The 24,968-nt window shown below is 38.5% G+C and overlaps 1 protein-coding gene across 1 annotated transcript in view; it reads left to right on the top strand.

The window, feature by feature from the left end:
* Window positions 1-24,068, top strand: part of VAPA (VAMP associated protein A) — a 30,522-nt gene extending 6,454 nt beyond the window's left edge. Inside the window, exons 2-6 of the mRNA XM_035564141.2 lie at window positions 11,383-11,535; window positions 16,647-16,750; window positions 18,427-18,507; window positions 22,131-22,307; window positions 23,273-24,068. Coding sequence (XP_035420034.1) covers window positions 11,383-11,535; window positions 16,647-16,750; window positions 18,427-18,507; window positions 22,131-22,307; window positions 23,273-23,431 — 674 coding nt within the window. The 3' untranslated portion in view covers window positions 23,432-24,068. The remainder of the gene's footprint in view (window positions 1-11,382; window positions 11,536-16,646; window positions 16,751-18,426; window positions 18,508-22,130; window positions 22,308-23,272) is intronic.
* Window positions 24,069-24,968: the final 900 nt, after the last annotated feature.

The raw sequence follows: 24,968 nt of genomic DNA, 5'->3' as shown, positions 1-24,968 counted from the left end.
CTCCTTTGAGCTCTTCTGTGTGCCCCTGCTCCCCAAACAAAATCTGCTCTTACCCTGGGGCTTACTGGATGGCATTAGGTTATTTGATACAGAGGTGTCTGTGGAGCTAATAATTGAGTTGCAGGTAAAGAGGCATAGTGGTAAAGCTTAAGATGGGGAAGGAGCAAGCTGTAAAATGAACTGCAGCACAGCCATCGGCCTGCTGGAGGCTTAATAAAGACACTTCCAAAGGGTGGCCCAGTGTCGTGTTTGAACTTGGCTCAGTGTCTTCTTTAAAGGCCTTGGTATGTGTGGGGCTGTGCTGGCGGAGCTCCCTGGTGATGCAAAGGTAGGAGATGTGATGAATGGAAGAAAAAAAAAAGTGTGCGTTTGGTGTGTGCTAGTGACAGAACTGCTGTTTGATTGTTTCTCTTGGGAGTGATGAACGAGTAAGACTAGAGACTGGTACTTAGTCATAGGCTTGTCATGAGTGTGACAAGTCACAAAAAAGGGCAGATAAGAGACTGTAGTTGAGTTGTGAGGGAAGCATTAATATCGTGGTGCATGGCGTTGATAAAGCTTTTTCTGAATACATCCCTGGCAGCAGCCCGTCAGAGAGAGTAAACCCAAGTGGGAATGGTGCAAAGGAAAAGTTACTAACAGATGAAGCAGAGTAGCATGGTTTGTTTGTATTAGCAAGATGAAGACTGCAAGGGGGTCTGATCGCTGTCTATAAATATATCGGAAGAGGTAGGCACTGGGGAAAAGAGAAGCTATGCAGGTGGAAGGGTAGGATTGGTACAAAACCGAATTGGCGTTGAGTGGCTATGAGTGTGTTTAGATCAGTAGAAACCACTTGAATTTCAAATCTGAATCATGGCAATCCGAACCAACTTTCTAAAAGGAATTGCGGGCAAAAATACCTCCAACTCGTTTTCAATTCATCGGATACCGTCTCACAGAATGATTTGTTTCTCCTGGGCTTTAGAAAGCTTCTACGAGGTCATGAGGTTACAGCGTTCCTAAAAGCTTGGTAGGACTGTGGTGGTACTTCGTGGCACACTTCACCTAGAGGCCGCTATGCCGTCTTACGTTCCAAAGCATTAGAAAAGCTCGACAGAGATGTGCAGGGTTGGATAGTGTTCAAAGGTTTTTTTATTTGTCAGAAGGGATGTTCATAAAATTAAGTTGTGTGCATAGGAGTTAGTGCTCCATATGTGAAGGAAACTTAGTAGTTAGAATTCATAGGAGTGTGATGTTAATTTAGTATGGCCGCTAAGTGTAATAGAGCAAAAATAAAAATTTTTAGGGTTTTATTTTGGACACGTGCGAGACATCGTTTCCCTTCCACGTTGGGGCTCGGGTGAGAGCTCTCGCTGCTCGTGTGGAAGTGAGCTGCCCGGTCCTGCAGCGGGGTTGTGTCAGCTCAGCGTGATGCTGTGACGGGAAGATAGTGAGGGAATGGGGTGTGCGATCTTGTCAGGCGAGGGGGTTGTCACCACGTCCAACTGAAAGCAGATGTTTGTTTCCTGAGTAACTGTAGGGTATGGTGAACTTGGCTTCCAGAGAGATGAGACGTTGGAGGCCTGGACTCTGTGCTTCTGGGGAATGAAAGGTCGCCCTGAAATTGGAGTGAGCTGTTCACATCTTTGGGAGGTGGCCCAGCACTAGCTGCATCTGTATGCTGAACGTTTTAATGCCTTGTGTGTAAGCCCATGTAGGCGGGTCTCTCTGTCGTGTGCCTGTTTTGTGAGGCTGGATGCTGTTTGTGCTGAATTTATTTATTAAAATTACTCAGTTGTGCTGTTTGGTTATTACCTGCAAGGAAGCTGAGGAAAGCCAGGAGGGTTTTAGTGTTCTGTTGTATGTTTCAGGCCGGCTTCTGATGTCCAGTTCTTTGAGCACACTGCTTTTGGTCAAGCCTTCAAGGAAATCAGCCTTGCCACAGCATACTGCGTGCCATTGCAGCTGTCAGCTGAGATAATTACACGTTCTGATTGCTGCTGTATGGTTTGAAGTGTGTCTTGAATGTTGTGATTCAGATCAGACAGGTGTATCCGATTGGAGGTCGGATAGTTGAGCTGCTGTATGCTTGAATATTTTAAGCAGCAGATCTGGGTGTTTCAGCATCCCCAAAAGCTTTTGTAAGCTATAGCAGGTTAAAATACAAAGAAAGTTCAAAAGAAGAAAGGGGACAGTTACTTGTTTATCTAGCTCTGTTCAAATGCGCTAGTATTCTTTGAAATCGAAGAGGCTCTGTAATTATCAAATTCATTAGTTATCTTGCCTCATCCAAGTAAAGAGAACAGTTGCTCCAGCAGGAAGGGTTGATGAGACAGCCCTTACTGAGCCGGATTGCTTGTACATATTACTAGTTGTTTCAGGACTTTAAGCATCATTTGCTGTTTTAAGTGTTCGTATTTATCAGTAGTAAAATATTTCTACTGCTTTTGTTGTTTCAACAGAGAACGCTTTGGGATGAATAATGCTTTATTGCTAGATTCTTAAGACTTTTCCTAGTAGAATTACGAGCTACCAGTTTTAGTATGCTTAGTGTGTCTTTGGCAAGAACAACGGTACAAGCAAATAGAGCTAAATTGCAAGTGGGGAATTCACAATAACCTGGAGGTTAAGTTGAAGTAGGAAGCTTGCCTTCGACACTAGTAACATGACATTTATTTGATAATGGTACTTTTTCAATAGGAAAAATATCAAGTGCAGACATATGACTGCTAGGTTTTAAAGCTTAAACTAAACACGAGCGTTAATATCTTTGGATGAAGTTACTCCGTGTTACGTCATGTTATTAGTAGTGTTGTTGAGTCTAAAGAAACCTTTGTCCATGTTTACCTCTAAGTGCAGGACAATCTCCTTTTAGCCTGTATTTTTTCCATTATATGAAGTAGATAATGTTCTGTTTACCAGAATTCATGATAGTCATCTGTGGCTGCACTTTACCCTTGAGATAGATGCTCATTGTGTTTTTACTGTGTTTTTTGGCCACTGACAGCACATCAGGAACAATCTGGGGTGAACGTGAAATTGTGATCCAGGAGGAAAATACAAGGAGAAAGAATGTTTGTTTTGCCTAGTTCGAAATGCTGCTGTATTGTGTTCTTGTCTTTTCTCTGTCAGAATGGCCGGCAACAGATTTCAATTCCCATTTCCCTTCCACCAGCCCCCAGTGAAAGCATGAATGTCAGCATCGGTACAAGCACCTCTAGTAAGCTCTATAGCCTTATATATGCTCTACTTGCCACTTTGACAGAGGAATACAAGCCCTTTTAGGATTAAAAATGAGCATTGTCTCAGCATTTTTTTTTCTGAAGAAGAAAAAATCTTGACAGATAAACCATCAGTGTGTCGGTGTGAGGAGCACAGATAAAATCTGATGTTACCCCATGATGAACAGTGCTAGCCCGGAATCAGCCTGCTGGGGCTATGGATTTTGAGGCTTGTCAGCTTTCTTATGAAGATTTTTTTTTTGCATTGTGGTATTTATGTGCAGATTGATGATAAAATTAAGACTTATTTATCAAGTGCCAGCATAAGAAGAGAGAGATTCTGTATTTTTGCTCTGATATATGGATATATACCTGAGAGCACTGACTATTTGTAGATATTAGTAATCTTGCAACTTCATCCACTGATTATTCCTGATCGTTCAGAGTTATAATGTTGAAGTATTAATTCATGAAACCTAAGCTGTTATGCTTTGTAGAGCATGAATAAATTTAACACAGGTGATTTATTAGAGTTAGAATTTTTCTTCCAGCTGAGTTTATAGGATGTTTGAATGATCGTATTTTCGGTATTTCAAGGGGAAAAGGAATGATGTTCCTTGAAAATGACTGTTACGGATTCTTTTTAGGTTGTTTTCACAAAGATTTGAATATTAATTGCTTAGAAGTAGTTTATGGAAAGAAACATTTTTTTCTTGCTTTTATTTTTTTATGCCAGCTCTTTCACCTATGCTTTTTTCAGAACCATGAAATCCCATTTGAAGCAATCAAGTGCCTTGTTTATATTTTAAGTGTGCTTGTCTGACAATCAAGGTAGCTTGAATCACTACTGGACACTGGTCTTTCATTTTTAGACATTTCGTCTTCATTTTTTTCGATATTGACTTTTGTTTGCCAGTAAAATGCACGTTTCAGCTTAAGGTTGGCAATTCACTTTTTTTTTTTTGCTTTTACTTCTCCTTATATCTTTAAAAATAAACATGCTTCTGTAGTAGAACCTGAAATAGAAATGTTTCTGGGGGTTTTAAAAATAATTGGATAAACTTACGAGGATAAATCTGGAGGTGATCAAGGCAGCAGTATTCTTGGTGCAGTGAAACAAAGCTGAAAGCTGGACTGTATGAAAACTAGAATGAGCTGTCATCTCCAAGTCCTTTGTGAAATAACTCTTATTTTTAACTTACTACAATCACTATTCATATTTTTGAAGACAGTTGACATGTATCACGATGGCAATTTCAACTGGTTTAAAAAGAAAACAGAAACACCTTAATATGTAATGCCCTTGATGTCTACTGGTGCATTGCACATGATATCAGTGCATTGTGGGTTGGACATCACTGAGCATCTGTCCAGCCCGTTCTTGTAACAGAGCTTTTTTTGTTGTTCTGGTGCAACTCCTTTTTAAAATGACAGCAAATCTCTGGAAATACTTCTGTTTTCTGTAGTTATCCCAGATGCAGGAGAAATGTTTACTGATCATTTTGTAAATTCCTTAATATTCCTGGATCACCTCCTAGCTCAAGAGGAATCCATCCCAGCAGATAGGAAATCAGGTAAAAATGCACAGAGGCCCGTGTGGATGAACAAGGTGCTCCTGGCCAAACTCACATGCAAAAAGAAAGCTTACAGAGGGTAGAAGCAAAGGATGGGTGATCTGGGAGGAATACAGAGTTGTTGTCGAAGCATGCAGGGATTAGGTTAGGAAGGCTTAAGCCCAAATGGAATTGAGTCTGGCCAGGAATGTCAAGGATGACAAGAAGGGCTTCTGTAAATACATCGCTGACAAAAGGAAATGTGTGCCTACCGCTGAAGGAGATGCGGGACCTGGTTACACAGGACATGTAAGAGGCTGTGTACTTAACACCTTCTTTGCCTCAGTGTTCGTTACCAAGAGTCAGCCTTCAGGAATCCCAGGTCCCAGAGACCAGGGAGAAGATCTGGAGCAAAGGATCAGGTCAGGCAATGCTTAGGCAAACTAATGGGATGCACCCAGGGGTGCCAGGGAGCTGGCAGATGTCACTGTGAGGCCGCTCTTTGTAATCATTAATCAACCTGCTGACTGGGAGAAGTGCCTGGAGACTGGAGGAAAGCAAGTTTCACTGCCATCTTTAAGAAGGGCAAGAAGGAGTTCCCAGGGAACTACAGGCTGGTCAGCTACGCCTGGATTCCTGGGAAGGTGATGGAACAGCTCACCCTGGAAAGCATTTCCAGGCATGTGAAGGGCAAGAAAGTAAGTCATCAGGAGTAGTCAGCGTGGGTTCACCAAGGGGAAGTCATGCTTGACCAACTTGGTAAGCTCCGATGATGAAGTGGCTGGTCTGGTAGAGGAGGGGAGAGCAGTGGATATTGTCTGCCTGGACTTCATTAAGGCTTTTGACACTGCCTCCCTTAAGATCCTCACAGAGAAGCTGTTTGTGTATGGGACTGGATGAGCTGACGGTGAGGTGGGTTAAAAAAAAAAAAAAAAAAAGTGGCTGGGTCCAGAACGTAGTGGTCAGTCGCACAAAGTGTGGTTGGAGATGTGTGACTGTGGGCTGGCAGGAACTTTGTGAAGTTCAGAAAGGGGAAGTGCAACGTTATACAGCTTCACAGGAGTGGAGCTGGGGGTCCTGGTGGACACCCAAGTTGAATGTGAGCCTGCAGTGCGCCCGTGCCACAGGGAAGGCTAGAGGTGTCCTGGGCTGCTTTGGGCAAAGCATTGCCAGCAGGTGGAGGGAGGTGATTCTTCCTGTCTCCTCAGACTGGTGAGGCCATGCCTGGGTGCTGGGTCCAGCTCTGCCCCTCCCCAGTACAATACAGACATGGCCGCACTGGATAGAGTCCAGTGAAGAGCCGTGAAGATGATGAAGGGACTGGAGCACCTCTCCTGTGAGGAAAGTCTGAGAGCTGGGGCCATTTAGCCTGGAGAAAGGAAGGCTCGGGGGTCTTATCACAAGCTGTCTGGGCATGATGCCGGGCGTCTGGCTCTCTGGCCCTGCTTGAGCAGGGGGCCTGGACCAGGTCACCTCCAGTGACCTTCCAGCCTCAGCCATTCTGTAGTTTTCTGATTCCTGATGATGGACATGAAAAGCAGTTAAATCTTGTCCCAATTAAGAAGGAAAAATATTATATTGTAAGAATGTTGATTACATTCCATTAACTTTTTTTTTCTTCTAATTCTAGCAGAATGAGTTGATGGAGATCTTACTCTGTTTCTGTCACGTCTACCATAAGTCAGTTAACCTTTTCTTCACCAGATTTGTCATGCTGGCTTTATAACATTACTTCTAGTTTTTATCCTGATGACTTTAACTTCTTTTTCAGGCATTAGTACTCAAATTGTCAAGTGCAGTAAATGATTTTTCTTTGCCTGCCCAACTTGACTTTATCGTGTGCTGGACAAAAACTGTCCTGCCTCAGTACATTTGGGTGAAGGTACCTTGAAGTCTTTTGTATAGATTGAGTGCTTCCAGAATTTGGAAAGCGAGGAAGAAACAGCATCCCACTTTGAGGCTGTCATCCAAATAATTTTTGAAGTTAACGCTGCAACTCACACTTTTTTAGAAGTTTGTAATCTTTTTGCTTGTGTGCTTCCTTATGTATACTTGTATTTTTTTTTGATATGGTTGAATACGTTACTTTAATGTGCCAGTTTACAGCTTAAATAAACTTCAGTTCTCAGCATGAAGTGGAGTGCCTTTGGCAGTCAGCTTAGGTATTTAGCTTTTTATAACAGTTACAGTTCGGTGTCTTAAAGAGATGAACATACTTATATTTAAGCTGTTTCGTGTAAACTGTTGTTCAGGTTTTTTTAAATAAACGTGCTTATTTTTGTACAAGCTGCTGTAATTTTATACAATGACAAATTGTTACCTAACTTTAGGCAGAGGTGATGCTCTGTAACAGGGTCTCTGTATACGTTAATGCTAGCTGTTCTAATTTTGAATGGCTCATCTAACAACCAAACCTGCCCCCTTCCAAAAATTCTTTCAGTTCATTTGTGCTGTACTATTAATGAGTAGATACTGGCTGTAATCTCAGATCTTCCCCGTGGGTACTGTGGACTGAGGAGGCTCCTCTCAGCTCTTCCTTCCCACTCTAGAAAGGCATATTCATGTCACCATTTTTCCTTGGTGTTTGACCTTCCCAGGCAGGAGTAGGGTGACTTGGTGCTCAGAACATGGAGACGTGAATTTGAAGAGAAAATACGACAACATTGATCCCGAAAGATCTTTGTACAGACCCTGCCTGTCCAGTAACATCGTCATTTGGCTTTACTGCAGTGTAAGAGGCTGGGTTGTGGCAAACCAGGAAACTTGGGATGGCATTTCAGCAGTGGGAGCTGGCTCTGCAGAATCTGTGTCGTTTCCTCCTGCTTGCTAGTTGCTGTAGTCCAAGGTACGTGGTTGCCAGAGGCAACCCCGGCATTAATCTCGTGGTGGCTGCACAGGAGGATTGCTGGAGGAGAAATGCAGCGCATCGTGGTTTTGGAGATCTCGAGTTTCTCCAAGTGTGATTAGGCAGGTGGCTGTCATTCCTTTCTAGGGCTGCTGTAAGTCAAAAAGACAGGGAAAATCTTGGCGTGGATCATCACTGCGCTTTTCAAAACAGTCAATTATCTGGCACTTTCACAGTTTTTCTTCTAGAAAGGTGCTGTAGTTGGTGTCTTGACTCCATGCTGCTAAACAGATTTCTGAGCTCCCAGTCCCCTTCAAAAGAGCTCTGCCTCCCAGGAGTTGTTAGATTGAAATCACAGGTTTAAAAAGCAATGTTCTCTTGTCAATGTACATCACAGTTACATCGGAATATATACATCACAGGTAATTCAGTGTACCTTGGGGATTTTATTAGTTAAATTACCACAGCTTCTGGAAACCCTAGTTGCAGATCCAAAAGTCCATGGCCTTAAGTTGTACAAATCTAAGATAAAAGATAGCCAGTTTCCAATGGGAATTGGGCAAAAGACAGTAGGTGACTACTCATGAGGTATTTTTGTGTGCTGGGGGCAGTTACATGAGCTCATTGGAGGTTTAAGTCCTTAAATAAAACCAACCCAGCTTTAGACTGGGTGTCATGAGTGGCTAGTGAGATCCTTTTTTGAGTGTGTAATACTGTCATAATGAATCTGTGTTTTCTGAGATGAAGCTGGCGTGCTCTTGTCCATCTCGGTGGGTGTCCAAAATGTCTGTACCCACCTTAGCCTTTGTGTTCTTTTCCATGGCTCCTTCAGATGTAGTCTGTGTGGTATGGCCCAGAGTGTTTCCCACTCCTGGTTCTTCTCCCCCTACTCCTCTAGTTTTTCTCAAGGAAACTTTATGATTTAAGATTTTGTGCTCAGGCTGTTAGTGCCAGCTAGTCTTTTATTTCCCCACCCTTTCAAGGGTAGGGGTATGTATGTTTGTGTGAATGGAAACTCCAGAATCCCCTTCTGCTGCTTCACTTTTTTTTTCTTTTAAGGACATGTTATTCTAATTTAGAACATGCTCCTCCTCACAATGCTAATAGTTTTTTTTTCTCTGAATTACTGTCCTTGTGTCAGAAAAGTCTCCGCCTGCATACCCATGCTCACGATCAGTGCTGTCACTGAACTACCAAAATAGCTGGGCACTGCAGGACCAGTGACATTTAGTGTTATTTTCCTTTTGTTTTCCCTTTGCACACCAGTTTGCTGGGAGCTATTTATTAATTCTGACGGTCGTGAGTCTCGAGAGGTTTTGTACAGCTTTTTACCTTTCAAGCTTTTGGAAAGCAGGTGAAAGGTAAGGCTGCCCAAAGGGTGCTCAAGGCTTTGAGAAAAGATTTCAGTCCACTCTGGAAGAAATGTCTGGTGCTGAAAAATGTTCCTGAGATCAAGGCTGTTTTTTGGGAAGTACTGGGGAAATGCAGAGGAGGTCACTACGTTTATGTACCTGGAGAACAAAAGCAGACTTTTTTTCATCTGCGGTGTTGGAACTGCCAGGAAGTATTAGAATAATTCTAGCAATGCTTTGACTCCTATCTTGCCATTATTATGCAGGCTTTGAGAAGGGGGCCTTTCATGTCTTGGAACATCTTTTATTTTTTATAAGTTTAAAAAAGTTCATCTCGAGTTCCTAAATTCACTGTTTCTGTGTCTCGAGATAAGCTATTTGAGCTTCTTCACTTGGTGACTGTGCCTTTCAAAATGAGCCTCTGAGCTGAGCCTTTTTTTCTTAGATACGAATTTTCTTCTAACAGTGGTTGAGAAGATTGCACAGCAGAGCACCTCAGGTTGTCTAAAGTTGCAATTATAGACAAACAAAAACAAAAGGGGAAAAAAAGACTGAAAGCCAAATTCAAGGTTTCCTGTGCTGCTGGGCACTGCAAAGGCACTGCCTAGGCGGCTATAAGTAAAACACAGAATTAAGTTCTTAAAGATGCTTGTGTGGTTCAAAAAATAAACGTTCAGTCTTTTCTGAGCATATCAGCAGCCTCAGATTTAAAGGGTTATTCAGATACCCGATTTTAGTTCGGCTTGTGGTGTGGGTTATGGGAGCTATTTTTAGGTTGAACTCTCTAAGTAAATGCAACTGGATCCTGCAAGAGCCGACAAGGGACAAGTGGCAGGAAACTTTGAAGTAGTTTTGTAAATCTTCCGCATGGGACCCATGCCAAGTTTCAGTGGATTAAGAGGATGATTACCTTGCTCTACCTTATAAAGCCAGATTAGAAATGACATTTTCAGACGAGTAGTACCAGTTCCTATTTTCTCACCAAAGAAGTCCTGTTGAATTTAAACCGGCTCACACGCGTTTTCACCTCCATCTGACTGTTCTTGTTCTCAGTAATCCCAGTTCATTCTCGGTTGATTTGTATTTCATTGTTTCAAGTCAAGGCTGTGTTCAGCACTCTCTCAACATCAAGGATTTGGGCTGAAAGAGGGTTACAGAAATCAAGACATCGGTCAGATAGTGAGCCCTCTGGTGTAATAACATGCTTGCTAGTGATAGTGCCGTTTGCTTCCGAGGAGTCCTGGAGACATTATTCCACAGAGGTCTGGGAAGAGAACTGACTTTCTGACTTCCTTTAGCTTATGCAAGTGGTGGGTTTGTTGTACCTTACTGCTCAGGTCGTGTATATTTTTAACCCTGTATAATCTAAAGTTTGCTCTCTTTCTTTTTTAAATGGAAAAGCAGTTGTCATGATTTCAATAATGGTGAAAAGCATTTTGTAGTAATTTGATTTGTTATGTCTAGAGAAAAATAGGCTTCTTTAAAATTCATGTACACATGAAATATTATTGAATAAACTTCATGTTCATATGCAGTTCCATTTTCTAAGTGCATTCTTTTCGTGCCTGTGCATTCTTGCTTTCAAATGACATAAAGGAGATTAACACGCTGTGAACCGTTCTTGCTGTTACGTGTGACATCACTTGGAGGTGATCTCTTCTGGAAGAAGAGCTTTTACAGCTTGACATTGAAATTATGCCTCTGTTGTCCAGTCCAGCCTTAGAGTCAATTCCTATCTTGATGGTTTAACATAGGCACAGTTTAGAGAATATACTGCATTAGATAGGTGAATACGGCAACTGAAGTTTCTTTTTGGTGGATGAGTTGGAATATATGCATAAACAGAGTATCATCTTCCCTGCCTGTTTTGAATTTGAAAGATGAGGTTAATGTTTCTGTCAAGGCTGTAGGACCTCAAAGCCCACCATAAGTTGAAATCTCAAGAGCAGTTAGTATATTTCATTATCACAGTGTTTCCTTTCTTTAATAAACACTGGTAAGAGTTCCAAAGTACATATTGCTTCTATTCCTAGACAAAAATCCAGCAAAACTTACTTTCACATATGATCATTACCCACTGGTTACGTGCGGTGTTACAAAAGCTTTAGTAAAATTAGCGTAATGACGTCTGTGTTTAAGATGTAAAAATGTCTGTATCTATATATGTATATATGAACTTGCACCAGCAGCTTGAATATGTCATACTACTTAAGACTTATTTGTTCATTGCGTTAATGTATATTGTTATAGCTAAGATGATAGAATATGCTTTGCACGTAATGGTATATGTGCTTAACAGATGTATGATTTAAACTGCTTGTTGCCATTAAATTATATTTTAAGAGTAATTTGTACTGTATAAACAGCCTTGTCTTCCACAGATATGAGGGTATTTACAATGAAAACAACTTCTTTCTTTTTTTTTTCAGGTCCCTTTACAGACGTAGTAACTACAAATCTTAAGCTACGAAATCCATCAGATAGGAAAGTATGCTTCAAAGTGAAGACCACAGCGCCTCGTCGATACTGTGTGAGGCCAAACAGTGGAATTATTGACCCAGGATCATCTGTAATTGTTTCAGGTAAAAGCAGATATACATGGTTGTAAGTTATATATTTTAAGGCATGAAAAACCTCTATACAGAAATACTTACCTGTCGTTCGTCATATTTACCTGCAGCTATTGCTGCGTTAAGGAGGAAGGAAAGTTGGAAATGGGCAGTGACGTTAACAGTACCTTCAGACCACTGTATTCATGTTCGTATCTTGAAGTGGGGCATAGCTTTGCTGCTCTGATGTGTTTTAAGTTCAACATTTGACAGTTCATTGCGTTTAAAAAAACAAATCAATTCACAAGCATGGAATAGTTGTTTGGAATAGTACTGGTCCCTGTTGTCTGAACTCTGTTGTTTCATAATTTGTCATAATAGAAGAGCTATGAGTATGTTAAGTAGCACGTGCTAAGTGGTAATCCTTCAATTGCTTTTAAGGATATTTTCTGTTACTTTAGGTGGAGCTGTTTGTAGCCCTTAGGTTTGAAAAATCTATCATGTTTCACTCTAGAGACACTTCTTAATCTGTTTTTGGAATGTGGATTAAAAAGGATCCTTAATGCTCAGCAGTGTGAGCCTTGAAGCCACACAGTATTTCCACCCTCATGAAACTCCGTCTAGGTTTGGCTTACGTACTTCATGCTGACAATCAACAGAATTTTGATAGCTGGATATATAATAGTCTAATCCTATACTGGACAGTACTGTGTCAAAAAGAGCAGGTGTTAGGAATGATGGGAGTAGACATTCTCAGGAAAACGGGAAAAGAATAGGTATTGGTCTTCTGACATGGTAAATGAATGATTTTGGTAGGTCGTTCTCACAATCATTTTGAGTTAAGAATCTTCCGAATAAGGGAATTCTCAAACCTATGACTGTAAGAGGAGAAACGCTTACTTCTCTGTGGAACCATCATGTTTCCCAGCGTGGATGTGGTCTCATAGGTTGTAGAGATCAAAGGTAATACAGTCATAAGCTCCTAGATCTCCTAAGTCTAAAAAGCTGATTCTTGTAGTACCCCTGAAAAGCTATAGCAAAGCAAAGGGAAACAAGGAGCAATCCTCAGAGCTTTTCATATTCATACCCTCACACCTTTTGGGAAGTTTAAAAGAGTTTGGGGAACTAGCTTTAGGTGGTACGTTCAAAAGCTGCAAGAAATAACTCAGGAAAACTTCAAATTTGATGGATTAAAAACTTAGAGTAACTTTCCTTTTAGGAGAGACGCCAGTTTTCTAATCTGATATGACCTGTAGAATGTGACCTTTTAAAACTACAGTATTGCTTGCCGGGGACAGTTCAGCATCTTGTGGATGAAAGATCATTTTATTGAGATAATTGTTTAGAGATTCCTGTGGTCAGAAGCTTACTTTATTTTCCTCTTCAACATTGACTCACAGACATTTGTCTTAACTATGTATCAGAGTATCAAAGCTGGGTGATTTTCCACTTTGCATCCACAGTGGCTCTTCGTTACTGCTTTTTCTGTGTTAATGGAATCTCTTGCAGTTTTTCAGCTGCAGTGACTCCAAGATGTAGATGTGTCGTTACAGATGCTTTTCAGAATTAAATTTTCTTCCCCAAATTGTTGTTGTTGGGCATATAATTTCTTTTGAGTTACTTGGTAAGCCAAGTACGCAGTTACTTTTTCTGTTGACCCACTTTGTTATCTCATGTATCTCTCTACTGAATGTTTTCAGTGCTGACTCATTGTTCATATCATTAAAAATAGATTTCTCTCACATTGTTGTGCAGAGGGAAATCAGTGTAGGATACCATGGCTGAAACTCTGTTCAGAACTAAATGTTGGCAGTATTAACTGCCTTTAGTCCATATAATGCATCAGATAATTCAGGGTCAGGGGAGTTTTAAAACTCATTATTAGAGATGTGATTTAACAGACGTTTTAAGGAAGTCCATGGGCATTTTGTGTATCGTCCAATTGTGAATCAGAATGTAACATTTTTCAACCATGTTTATATATTTTTTCCAAAAATACTGATTTGGTAGGACCTCTTTTTCTTTACTGTTCACTTGGATGGCTTTCCCTTCACCTTGATGACCTAAATTAATTACTTATTTTCGTATCATCTATACTAATTGCTTGCTGGTGATTTTTCTTTCCAGAATATAGAATGTTATTTTTCTTTCTTTGCAACTGTTACTGTTACTTGTTACTGTTCTTCATTCTGGGTTTCAGGACCTTCTTAAGATTTATGTTGTGGAGATAAGGCCCTCCTGTGTAGAAAATTTAGGCTTACTAACAAGAGTCTTGCTTTCATAACTGTTTGCAATGCTCCTAGAATTGATAATGTGGACAGCTCGTGGATTCCGAGAATACGCTGAAAACAGCGGCTTCATATATTCATGGAGTTTTCCATGTTTACTTAAAGCTTGAGTATCTCCTTAAATTCATTGATCTTTTTCTCTGCTGCTTTTCAATTCAACCAAATTTTCAGCTGTTACGTAGTAGTCAAAGAACATCAAGTTATTTAACTAGTTACCCAAGTGCTCAGATGATGGAAAGCTGGTTTTGCTGTCTTTCAAGCTATTCCATCTGTTCCCTTGGCGTAGGGAAACTAAAGTACTTCATTCTTCCTGTGGTCTGTTGATAGAACAATTCTTAGAGAGAAATTGCTGTAGCATCCATGTTTGGAAGAAGCCTTTAGTTAGACCATTTATATTCTGGACCTAAGTGAGGCCAATGATTAAAGAAACCTGACTCCAAAGCCGTTGCAAGTAGGATCGTTTGAAAGCATGTCAAATATTGCAGTTCCTATATGCGCTTTATTTGTGAAATGTATCTGATTCAAATTGCTAGATAGAATGCTAGATTATTTAGTTATCATTTGATTATACTGTATGCAGCATTAAAGGAGGAAAAACATTAGATAACTATTCTGCAGCAAACATCTGCAATATGTGACTAGTATATAAGGCCTAAAATTAGGTTGCAGTATAATTAAATTTAGTAGTAACTTTTTCGTAAGCACCGGTGAATTTGGAGAGGCCAAGTTAATCATTTTGATACTGTACTTACTATTTTATAAACTAATGCAGTTCAGTTCTATTGTGAAGAACTTGCACTGTGTGAAAGCAAGGATGTTGAACTATACATCCAATGAAGATTCAGAATTGAGAAAAATAAATCTGAATTGTTGGACATTGTAAAAGTATTGAAGTCTACAGACTGAACTTTTTTAGAATTATATGGGAAGCACATTCAGAGTGTACAGTGTGTTTTCCTAGTTAAGTAAATATTTCTACTTTAGTTTCTTCATTGCTGTAAAATAGGTGACTGTACAGATTACTGTTGATAGGACTCCATAAATGTAATTCATGTTTTTATTCATTACCTGAAATCACTTAAGTTTCTCTTTTAATTTTATATAAAGATGCACTAAAGTGGAATCCACTTTCTGTGGGAGACAAGTCAAATAATTTATCTCTACAGTTTACTCTGACTCCTCGTTCTCTGGTAGTGTTGCACGTGTGTACACATGTACACGTGTGTATGTAACTTTTGTTATCCGGGACTCCCATCAGGAGTGAGTCAACTAATTGTCTCCAGGATGAAATGTGAGCAAGGAGGCTAAAGTGCCGGTTTGTTTCACAGTCTATTCCATGGATGTAGAATGGAGGTAGACTCTGCTGGTTATATATCCTTCTGTCTATTTCAGTTAGTCCTCCAACACTGCTATTATCAAACCTTGCCTATTCAGATATTTCTGCAAATCCTTGTACTATGCCCTCGGATGTGCCAGTATATCCTATCGTGCTTTACTCTCCTGGTCTGTATTATAGATATTCTTTTCAGTCACTTTGAACTAAAGAAACCACACACAAAATAATGATACCAGAGTGACCTGACAACCACTCTGGGCTGTTTTTTAAACAACAGCAACAACAAAAAAACCCACCTCAACCTCCTGATGGCTTTATACAGTTTGGATGGATGAAGGTACTGTGCTTCTGTAATTGAAGTGTTCTTTTAAAAATATTGTAGTGTTGTAGTAATAATGGAGATAATGAATACCGTTACCGATGTAATTTATTTTTCCAATTTATGTACACTTCAAAATAATAACTTTGAAAACATGAGTTACGCTTCTTGACCAGCTGAATGATCAAATTTGGAAAGCTAAGAGTACAGTAAAAAGACTTGTCATTCAGAAACTGTCTCATCACAAAAATACCCTCTACTGCTTGCATATTCTAGTTCTGGTACTTGTAGCACGAACTACGTTGTGTCAAAAACATCTGGTTTCATCTGGTATTTAATTTTAATGTGGTATTTAATTTAATCTGGTTTCATTTGGTATTTAATTTTAATGTGTCACTTAAAACTGTCTTTACAGAAAACATGATTTTGAATCCCATCCCTCTTTTTCCACTCGTAAAATGTAATGGAGGACCAAAACTTTCTATTGAATTCAAATCCATACCTGAATTTTGGAGTACTTTTGAGCAAACATTAGCTGTTAGGCTGGACTTAAGTTTAAGAATGTCAAAACCTGAATAAAATGTGTTATGTAGTTACTCTGTAAGTAATCACTATAAATCTTACAGGAGCTGAATTTGAAAGTGTTCTAACGATGCATTATTACTAATAATGCATTATTAAAGCCTCAGGCAGCTTTACCTCCTATAGTAATTGTGGTTTGAGTGAAGTATTTTAGTAGTTTTGCTCCCAGCTTAGATTAATACGCCTTTAGAAGTCAGTTGAGCTTGCCCTACTGGTGGTCTGTCTAATGTAAGTTTTTTTTTTTTCCCCTGAGTAAATGTCATAATGTATACCATCGTTCTTTTATGTTTGTATTCACTTAATCACAAAATGTATCTATTCCAAAGAAAAGTCAAGATATGTTTGTTCTTACTTGTGTATTAAATGTCTTCTAGCTATAGTAATTACAGAAGTAATCTTCTAAGCTACGCTAGACTCTGAAAAACTTAAGGTTTTTAACAGTTGTAAGATGTTTCCTTTCACTACTTGCTACAGTGTACATCTGCACTATTTTCAACACCACCTTCAGGTTTTAACTTTCAGTGTCTGTTCACTGAGAAGCGAACCGAAAGCATATGGCATGTTTATTACAGTGATTAGCTGGAGGATCACAGATTTTTTTTTTAATTCTTTTGAACAGTAATGCTGCAACCTTTTGACTATGACCCAAACGAGAAGAGTAAACACAAGTTTATGGTACAAACGATCTATGCACCACCAAATATTTCAGATATGGAGGCAGTGGTAAGTAAAACTGGGGTAGAATAACTGTTGTAGTTTTTATTTGCTTATTTATTTAAAAATTCAGTCTTAAGCGAATCACGTTTTTAAAATTATTTTTTTTTTCGAGAAGTTCTGGATTTTCTCTGAACAAATGTCTTCTGTAAGTGGTTCAGGGTTTTTAATATTAAATACAAGCTCAGTTCTTGGAACTTGTCTAGTGGACTGACTGCATAGAAGTAGTACTGTATCAAAGCTAAAGTCAGTTCAGTGTTAAAGCATGGTCATGTTGTATGCGATAAGCAGTTCATTGGAATTGAGTAAACAGGTTGTATATGAGGGAATCAAGAGTATATGGAAGCAGCAAGCCTGAAGCTGAACGAAATAGATCCATTTGGTCTAAAAAGTGTTTATGCAAAAAGTTGAATGGTATTCTAAGGAGTTGAAACATTTGCAAGACTACACTGTGTCTCTCTAGGAGATACCAAGTGGCTAAACACAGCACAAATGATAGATTTGTTTTATTTTTTTAATAGAACACGTTGTAGAATCAGTTCTCGGGATGGACTGGTCTGACGAAAGATCCAGGAAGAAGAGGTTTAGATTTGTGCATGTTAGTTCAGAAGTAAGGACACCTTTCTCTGACGTTATAAGCAATTGGAAGAGAAGTCTTCAGTCAGAACATGCCCTTCAGGGTATACATGGGTTCCCACAATCATTTTTATTAGGGTCCAGGGGAATGATGCGCAGTCTTCTGTCTCTGGAAACTGTTCTAAGGACCCCCGAGTTCACATGGTTCAGTGTTCACTCAAGGCAGAGGAGGGGAAGCAAAATATGGATAAAAGGTTTCATAAATCACTGAAATTCACTAGACCTCTGAAGGCTTAGGCTCTCTCCCCTTATATGTGAAGGCAAAGATTATTATGGCATCTCTTTCCACTGGAAACAGTGGAAAAAATGTTGTTAAGCTTTTGAGATGTGTAGCTACAAAGATAACATCTTTCTTCCTTGTTGGTTTGGTTTACTTTTTCTTGATATGCTCTGATAGCTCTTGGTTATGTGTGGTAAGTGAAGCGTAACTATTTGGGGAGGATATAAAAATCCACTTTAGAAATACACTTAAAATAACTGCTTTCTTGGTTGTTAAAGTATAGAATACTGAGAAACAAATCTTGCAGAAAATCAGTAATTGTAGTTACAAGTTACTGCACAATTATAGCCACTGGAGAAAAAAACAAAAGGAATTTACTCTGGAGCTAAGTATAGAATCAATAAAAGGTGTCTTTCATTCTTTTGTTTAAAATTGGTGCTTCTGAAATAGGACATAGGAGAACATTTACCAAGCAGTGGTAGGGCCTTGTTCTTAGGCCAACTCAGATGGTACTTTTGTTCCTGATTGTGTTAAGGAAACCACTCTGCTGTCCCACCTGTTGTGCCCTACAAATCTGTGGATCCATCCTGGCATTCAGTTCACTTGATTCCATTTCCAGACTTAACTTTAACCATTTCTACCTTTTCTTACTTATGTAGTAATCTAAAGTGGACAGAACTGTTGTTCAAAACCAAGTCTGAAAATTGCAGCTAGGGCAAGAACGGCATTCAGCTTCGTAGGAGCTATAGGGAAGTTCTAAGAGCAAGGTTATGAACTATTCGTATCTTTGCACGACCGGCTCATTAAATAACTATATTAATTGTTTTAGTGGAAAGAAGCAAAGCCCGATGAGCTAATGGACTCCAAATTGAGATGTGTGTTTGAAATGCCCAACGAAAATGATAAACTGGTAAGTAAGAAAAGAGGAACTGTCATACATTGACTGTTAGGATCTTACAGAAATTTGTTTTGAACTTTCTTTAAAGCTGTTTGATTTGATGGTTAAGTGGATTGTTAGAGTATTTATACTAGATTAAATGGATGGGAGGGGTGTTTGGTATATAACTTTTCAGGCACGTGTTTTCACTGGGCCCTGATATTCACATGAAAACATTGTTTGATGGCTGCGTCTCGTAGCCATTCATACATGCTGTGCTATGGATTCATGCAGGGTTGACAATGAGCTCTTACAATCTAGAATAACTTCGTAACTTCTCAATATCAGGGCTATGTAATTTTTTATGTTATTATGAAGTACTAGAATTTAGGCAACTATTTCAGCAGCCAGCTGAGCTCCCCACTTATAGCACGTGGCAAAGGTACATGCTTAGAATTTGTACCTCTGGGTTTGCCTTCCCTGTCTTTCTGTCTTTTATGGAAACTAGTTTTAGGAACAGGTTGTCTAGAAAGCTGAAGTTAATTGAGGTAAGTCTGAATTCTGATGTCTGAGAAACCATGTCCTAATCAGTTAACTGAGATGAATCTTCAAGTAGGAGGCAGATTTAAACACTTGACAAAATTATTTTTAAGACGGGGCTTTTATTTACTGCTTCTAATACTAGTTTGGCGATCATGGAGAGAAGCAGAATTCCAAATTACACTGTTGTCAATATGCATAATGATGTATGGAGTGAATTATATTTAATTTCAGTATGAATACTGATATTCAATATGCATGGTTTCTGTGTTGCAGTGCAAACAAGTTAGTGTTGTCCTTTACCTTATAATTGCCATGGTAGCTTCATTTCAAATAGTTTGAACTATTGCCAAAAATTATTGTCCTTCTATTATTCATATTACTGATTTGCTTTAGCGTTATAATGCTGTCAGATAAAAGCGGAGTCTTCAGTACCACATACAGGGAAAAGCAAATTGGATCATTTGCTTTTTAAAGTATTAAGTGCTTTCCAGTTTTAAAAATTCTCTTTCTAATTCAGATGAATGAGAAAAGGAAGTACTGATTAGAAATTAATACATGCGCTGGGAATCCTAAATGCATCTTTTAAGGTAGTGGTACAGACAGGTAATCAGACCAAAAAATTAAAAAATTCCATTAGCTCTTTCATGCTTCTGACTTCAAACAAAATCAATTCCATTTGTGTAGGAGATGACAATTTCATTGTATATGGACTGAAGATGTCTGTTTTATGTTGCCTGGTATTTGCAATAATAGTTAACTGTCTGTTATCTTGAAGCTTTGTGGAATATGACTGAAATTCTTATGCATTAACACGTTTTACTCTCGTTCTTTGATTATTGAATCTGAATACTGTACATTCTTCTTTTACCTTTTTATTTTTTTGGTGCTGCTTTTAGCATTGCGAATCAGAGCGCTAATGCGGGATGCTAATGCTATAAACAACCTTATTTGCTTTGTGGCTTTGGCTTTTCTTTTTTTTTAACATTTTACAGTTTGTACATTAGTCTGTAAGGTATGTTGGGGAGAAGTAGCATGAATCCGTGCATCTAAAATCTTATAATTTACATGCATAAAGGGTCTTCATGCAGTCTGCTGGCTGGCTAATAGTTGTCTTTGCAGATGTTCTTTTAATACAGTTTTTTGAGTGTAATGTGAGGGTAATATGGTCAGTATAATGGTCTTTTTTATTTTTTTGGTAAAGATTAACTTGAGATGCAGGCTTTTATTCACCTATAAGGTGCTTGTGTATGTGAAATGCTAAAACTAAATTTTAAGCATTAATTATCGAGGTACTTAGCTATAGCTACCTTCTGTGTTTCTTACCCTCTTGCTAAATTGCATTCTAGATACAAGAAAATAGTACTTGCTTTTAGTTTTACAGTAAAATGTGAGAGAAATGTAATGCTTTTTTACAGAACTAACTCTTTTTATACTTTCTTTAACGTAATACCTTCATAGTATTGACTGTACATGATCTTTGTATTTTTCTGAGTAGCAGCATGGGGTTGCAAAACCTAATGCTTTAGGAGTTGATTTAGTCACTCACTTAAGCCTCGCAATGAGAAACGTGCCAAGATCTGAGGGTGAGGCTCACATACCACCTCAGGATGCAAGTACTTCAGTCAGCAACCTCTTTCTTCAGATGCCTACCAGTCATAGCCAGAAGATAGACATGAAGGAACCAGTCAGCGGGGTCAGGCAGCAAAGGAGGTTTGCTCCAGGGAGATAAGGCTTAGGTCTCTATTGAAGTTTCTGTACTACTGAAGGAGTTCAGCTTAGCTAGTGAGCCAGTGAAAAAAGCGGTACATCTTTCTCTGTTTACTCATGATACAAGTATGCTGGTCTTTCTAAATCTAGTTAGGAGTACCTGTGTAGAATAGCAGGATTTGGCATTTTGCATTGCAGAAGGTGTAAAAATGCAAGTAGATGCTGTAGCCCAAATAATTGCTGTTTGCATAGGAACTAAAGAAAATCTTGGAAATGGGATTATTTTTTTAATTGCTTTGTTAATACACAGATATGTTACTTTCTAATAGGTTTTCTGTTATATTCAGATTGGGCTGCTTCACATGCAGCATAGTGGTGGTCTAAGTGACATAGCCGTGTAGCCAGTCAAGTAAAAATAGAGAAGCTTGAATGTACGGCCATAGGAATGGTGTTTTTTTATGAATGGTAACCTGGTCTATACAGTAGAATCCATTCTATTATTATTGTATACTGAAGATCATTGTATATCTTGAACAGAGTTGCAGGAACTGTATTTTTAATTTTATTTATGGCTTTCTGGCAGCTTTTTGTGTGGCTCCTTAGTTGGGTTCAAAATTAGTAATGCATATTGGAGAGATGCTGTAAAACTTAGATCCCATGTTTGTGCAAAACTTGTTTTTCTCTAGTAAGAGGTTCTCAAAGTGTAAAATATTTTAGCCATACATTATGTTAGTTGTAATACACCCTGTTTTCTTTCTACTTTGTTCTGCTTCTTACTATTGCAGGATTATTTGCTTCCTTTTAGAATAAAATAGTCCAGTTGGAAGGGACCTTCAAACATAATGTAGTTTGACTACTTCAGGGCTAACTGAAAGTTAAAGCCTGTTATTGAGGGCATTGTCGAAATGCCTCTTGAACACTGGCAGGAATGGGGCATCAACCACCTTGATAGGAAGCCTGTTCCAGTGTTTGACCACATTAACAGTAAAGAAATTTTTCTTAATGTGTAGTCTGAACCTCAGCACAGCTTTGTGCTGTTCCTGTGTGTCCTTTTCTGCTTATTTTTTTCTGTCAAGTTCAAATGCTACGTGGTGTATTTTATGCCATCTTCTGGATTCCTGCTGGGTTGGTGTTAAGCAGTTAAGTATTTCTTTTTGTCCCGGTGGCATTTAGTACCAGATGTAAAAAGGTCAGCCGTCTCTTGCTTTTTAATACTTGTGCTAACTGGAATTGAACCAATAAAAAGTCTTTTATTCAGACAGTTTAAAGTATAAACTTAATAGAACTACATATATATATATATATATATATATATATATATTAATAGCTGGATTGTTTCAATTTTAAGCTGTGGGTAATTTTTCTCTAGATAAGTAAAATTCTCAAGTCATTCTTAATATTTGTAGAATGATATAGATGCAAGCAAACCCGCTCCAGTACAGAATGCATCTAAGCAGGATGGACCGATGCCAAAACCACATAGTGTTTCACTTAATGATACTGAAACAAGGAAGCTAGTGGAAGAGTGCAAAAGACTTCAGGCAGAGGTTATGAAGCTGTCGGAAGAAAATCGGCACCTGAGAGTAAGTTCTGCTTCCATGTATGCATTGAAGTGGCTTCACTCTTCTTGAGTGAAAAGTCTGGCTTGTGATTAGGCTTAGAAACGCGTATTTCAGAAAGTAGGTGCAATTGTTGGAATGTCAAGATTGATTTGCAATGTAATTTTACTGTCTTGTTCACAGTGTATTTTATATTCCTCAGTCATTGGGTCTTTGGGATTGTCATGGATGAAATACTGAAGCTACACCATTTTCTTAAAAGAAATGCAGTAAATATAGGCCCGTTTAAGGTGGTTTTAGTTACTTGGTGTATCTCTAATTTAGATTTAATAATTAACTTTTAATAAAAGCATATTATTATTCATTCTTAAGAATGAGTAAATGAGATCCAAAGTGGTAACACTGTTGCACATTGTTAGTGAACAAGGACAATTGGCTGACCAGCGGAGGTAAGCAAACAATACTTTCCAGTACCTTTATGTAAAGGTGCCCTTTCAGTAATCTGTAACTAATTGATAAGTGATTCTACGTGACTATTCTGTCTACTTGCTTTTGGGTATCTAAAAAATTAATTGGCCGCGGTAGCCTTTTAAAGAACTCATAAATAATGATGTTTCTACACCTGTAATTCTGCTGACATTGGAATATTTGGAAAAATAGAACACAGAGAAGATGGTTCTCCTTAACAATAAGGAATTACTGCTGTTTAATTCTTACATAGTAAGTAAAAGCTGGAGTCTTCATTGTGCCTAGCAAGAATTTCAGAATCTTAAGCAAAGCAGTGGATTGCCTATCCTTATTTTAAATGTTCTGGCCTGCTGTGTTCAGATCTTGGGTTTTGGTATGACGTAATATTATTTTTCAAATTATTTTCTTTATTGAAATGTTCACCAGTAAATTTGGCTTTTGAGTTAGGTTTTATACAATTGTAAAGAAGATGTCTTCATAATTTTCTTCCATCTGTGTTTTTGTTTTTCTCCCCCCTTCAGGATGAAGGCTTGAGGCTCAGAAAGGTAGCACACTCGGATAAATCTGGATCACCCACAGCTTTGGCTCTCAGAGATAATGGCTCTAATTCTCTTCCATCACTTCTTGTTGTAATTGCAGCCATTTTCATTGGATTCTTTCTAGGGAAATTCATCTTGTAGAAAGAATGAGTGAGAGAAGCATGCATGCAAAATGCAGCTTCTTTTTTTTTTTTTTTTTCTTGGCCAGAAAAAAGATTTGTTTACCTACCACTTCATTGGTAGTATGGCCCAAGTGACCATTTTTGTGTACAGCATCATAACAGGCTTTGCCTTTAATGATCTCGCACGGTTAGAAAACACAATCTAAAAAGACAAACTGTTCGGCTACTGGACAAAATTGTACATTAAGTCATCAATAGCAAGTGTCAGTTGCACAGTCAGTCCTTTATGAAAATTCATAAATAAAGAATTGTTCTTTCTTTCTGTGGTTTTAATAAGAGTTCAAAAATTGTTCAGAGTCTTGTAAATGTTATTTTAATAATCCTTAAAAATTTTATCTGTTGCTGTTACCTCTTGAAAAATGATTTATTAGATTGCTAATCCCACTCATTCAGGAATATGACAAGAGGTATTCTGGGGGAAATGGTGCCTCTTACTGTGTAAATTTTCTCCTTACATTACTTTGCTAATATCATGGCAGAATTTCTTTCTTATCCCTCATGAGGCATTGTTGAGAGTTCTTCATCCTTACAATCCTGTCCCATAATATTTAACATTACAAAAGAAATAAAATTGTTAACAGATTTTCTGCTGGGTAGCCTGTTTGTGTGTGTCGTACTTTTAGAAGGGATTCCTAACAAGTTCATTGTTCATGGCAATTTGCTGCTTGTAACAAATGGCTATTTTGAGGTTTATTTGCATAAGTCTCTGGCTTAGACTGTTGTTATTGAAGCTTGGAGAAAAAAAAAAAGGGGGTTCCATTCTGTTTGTTTAAAAAAAAGCAACTGTTTTCTGGCTGCTTTCAGCTGTAGAGGGGATAATTGTCAAACTTGTTTTGGGACAGAATAATTTGGATATCCAGCAGGTACAAATACCAGACCTGAATGTTTTCAATATATTAAGAAATTGCTTGCATTGTGCGGAAGTGTAATAATCAACCTTTTGTTCCATCTTTGGATCTTTTGGGTGTCTTCCAAGAGTCAACATTTTTCTCCTTTGATTTCATAAGGGTACTTAATTCACGTATACCAAGTTATGGTTTATAACTCCATTTTAGCCGATATTCAAAAATGCGATTTGAATGATTCAGACACCCATAATGAATTCCATGATGCAGAAGAGTTGATATTTGCCGAGTGAGTCTTAGTTGCTCACGTTTTGAAAATGAAAGTCATTTTTATGCAACTCTTGGCAGACCTACCTGTGTTAACCATATATAGCTAAGTTTTAACGAATGCATTTTTGGGGGTCTAAAATGCTTCCCTGCACTTAATCTCATGTCTTGCCTCATCTCTGAATATCATAAAAACAAACAGTAGTAATGGAACAAAATATTATCTGTACCTTTGACTAAGCTTAATCCAATACAGGGAATTACTTGTAAACTGAAAAAAAATATGGAAGGGATATACTCCTGTAAGCGAAATTATGTATGCTTTTGGACAGCTTGACTTGATGTGGTGCAGCTAAGTGTGTTAGACCTTGGTATATGCACACG

Source organism: Cygnus atratus, chromosome 2 (genome assembly GCF_013377495.2).
Source record: "Cygnus atratus isolate AKBS03 ecotype Queensland, Australia chromosome 2, CAtr_DNAZoo_HiC_assembly, whole genome shotgun sequence".
In the NCBI taxonomy this organism is placed as follows: domain Eukaryota; kingdom Metazoa; phylum Chordata; class Aves; order Anseriformes; family Anatidae; genus Cygnus; species Cygnus atratus.
The sequence above is the reverse complement of the archived record's forward strand: the minus strand, read 5'-3'. Positions and strand labels throughout refer to the sequence as shown.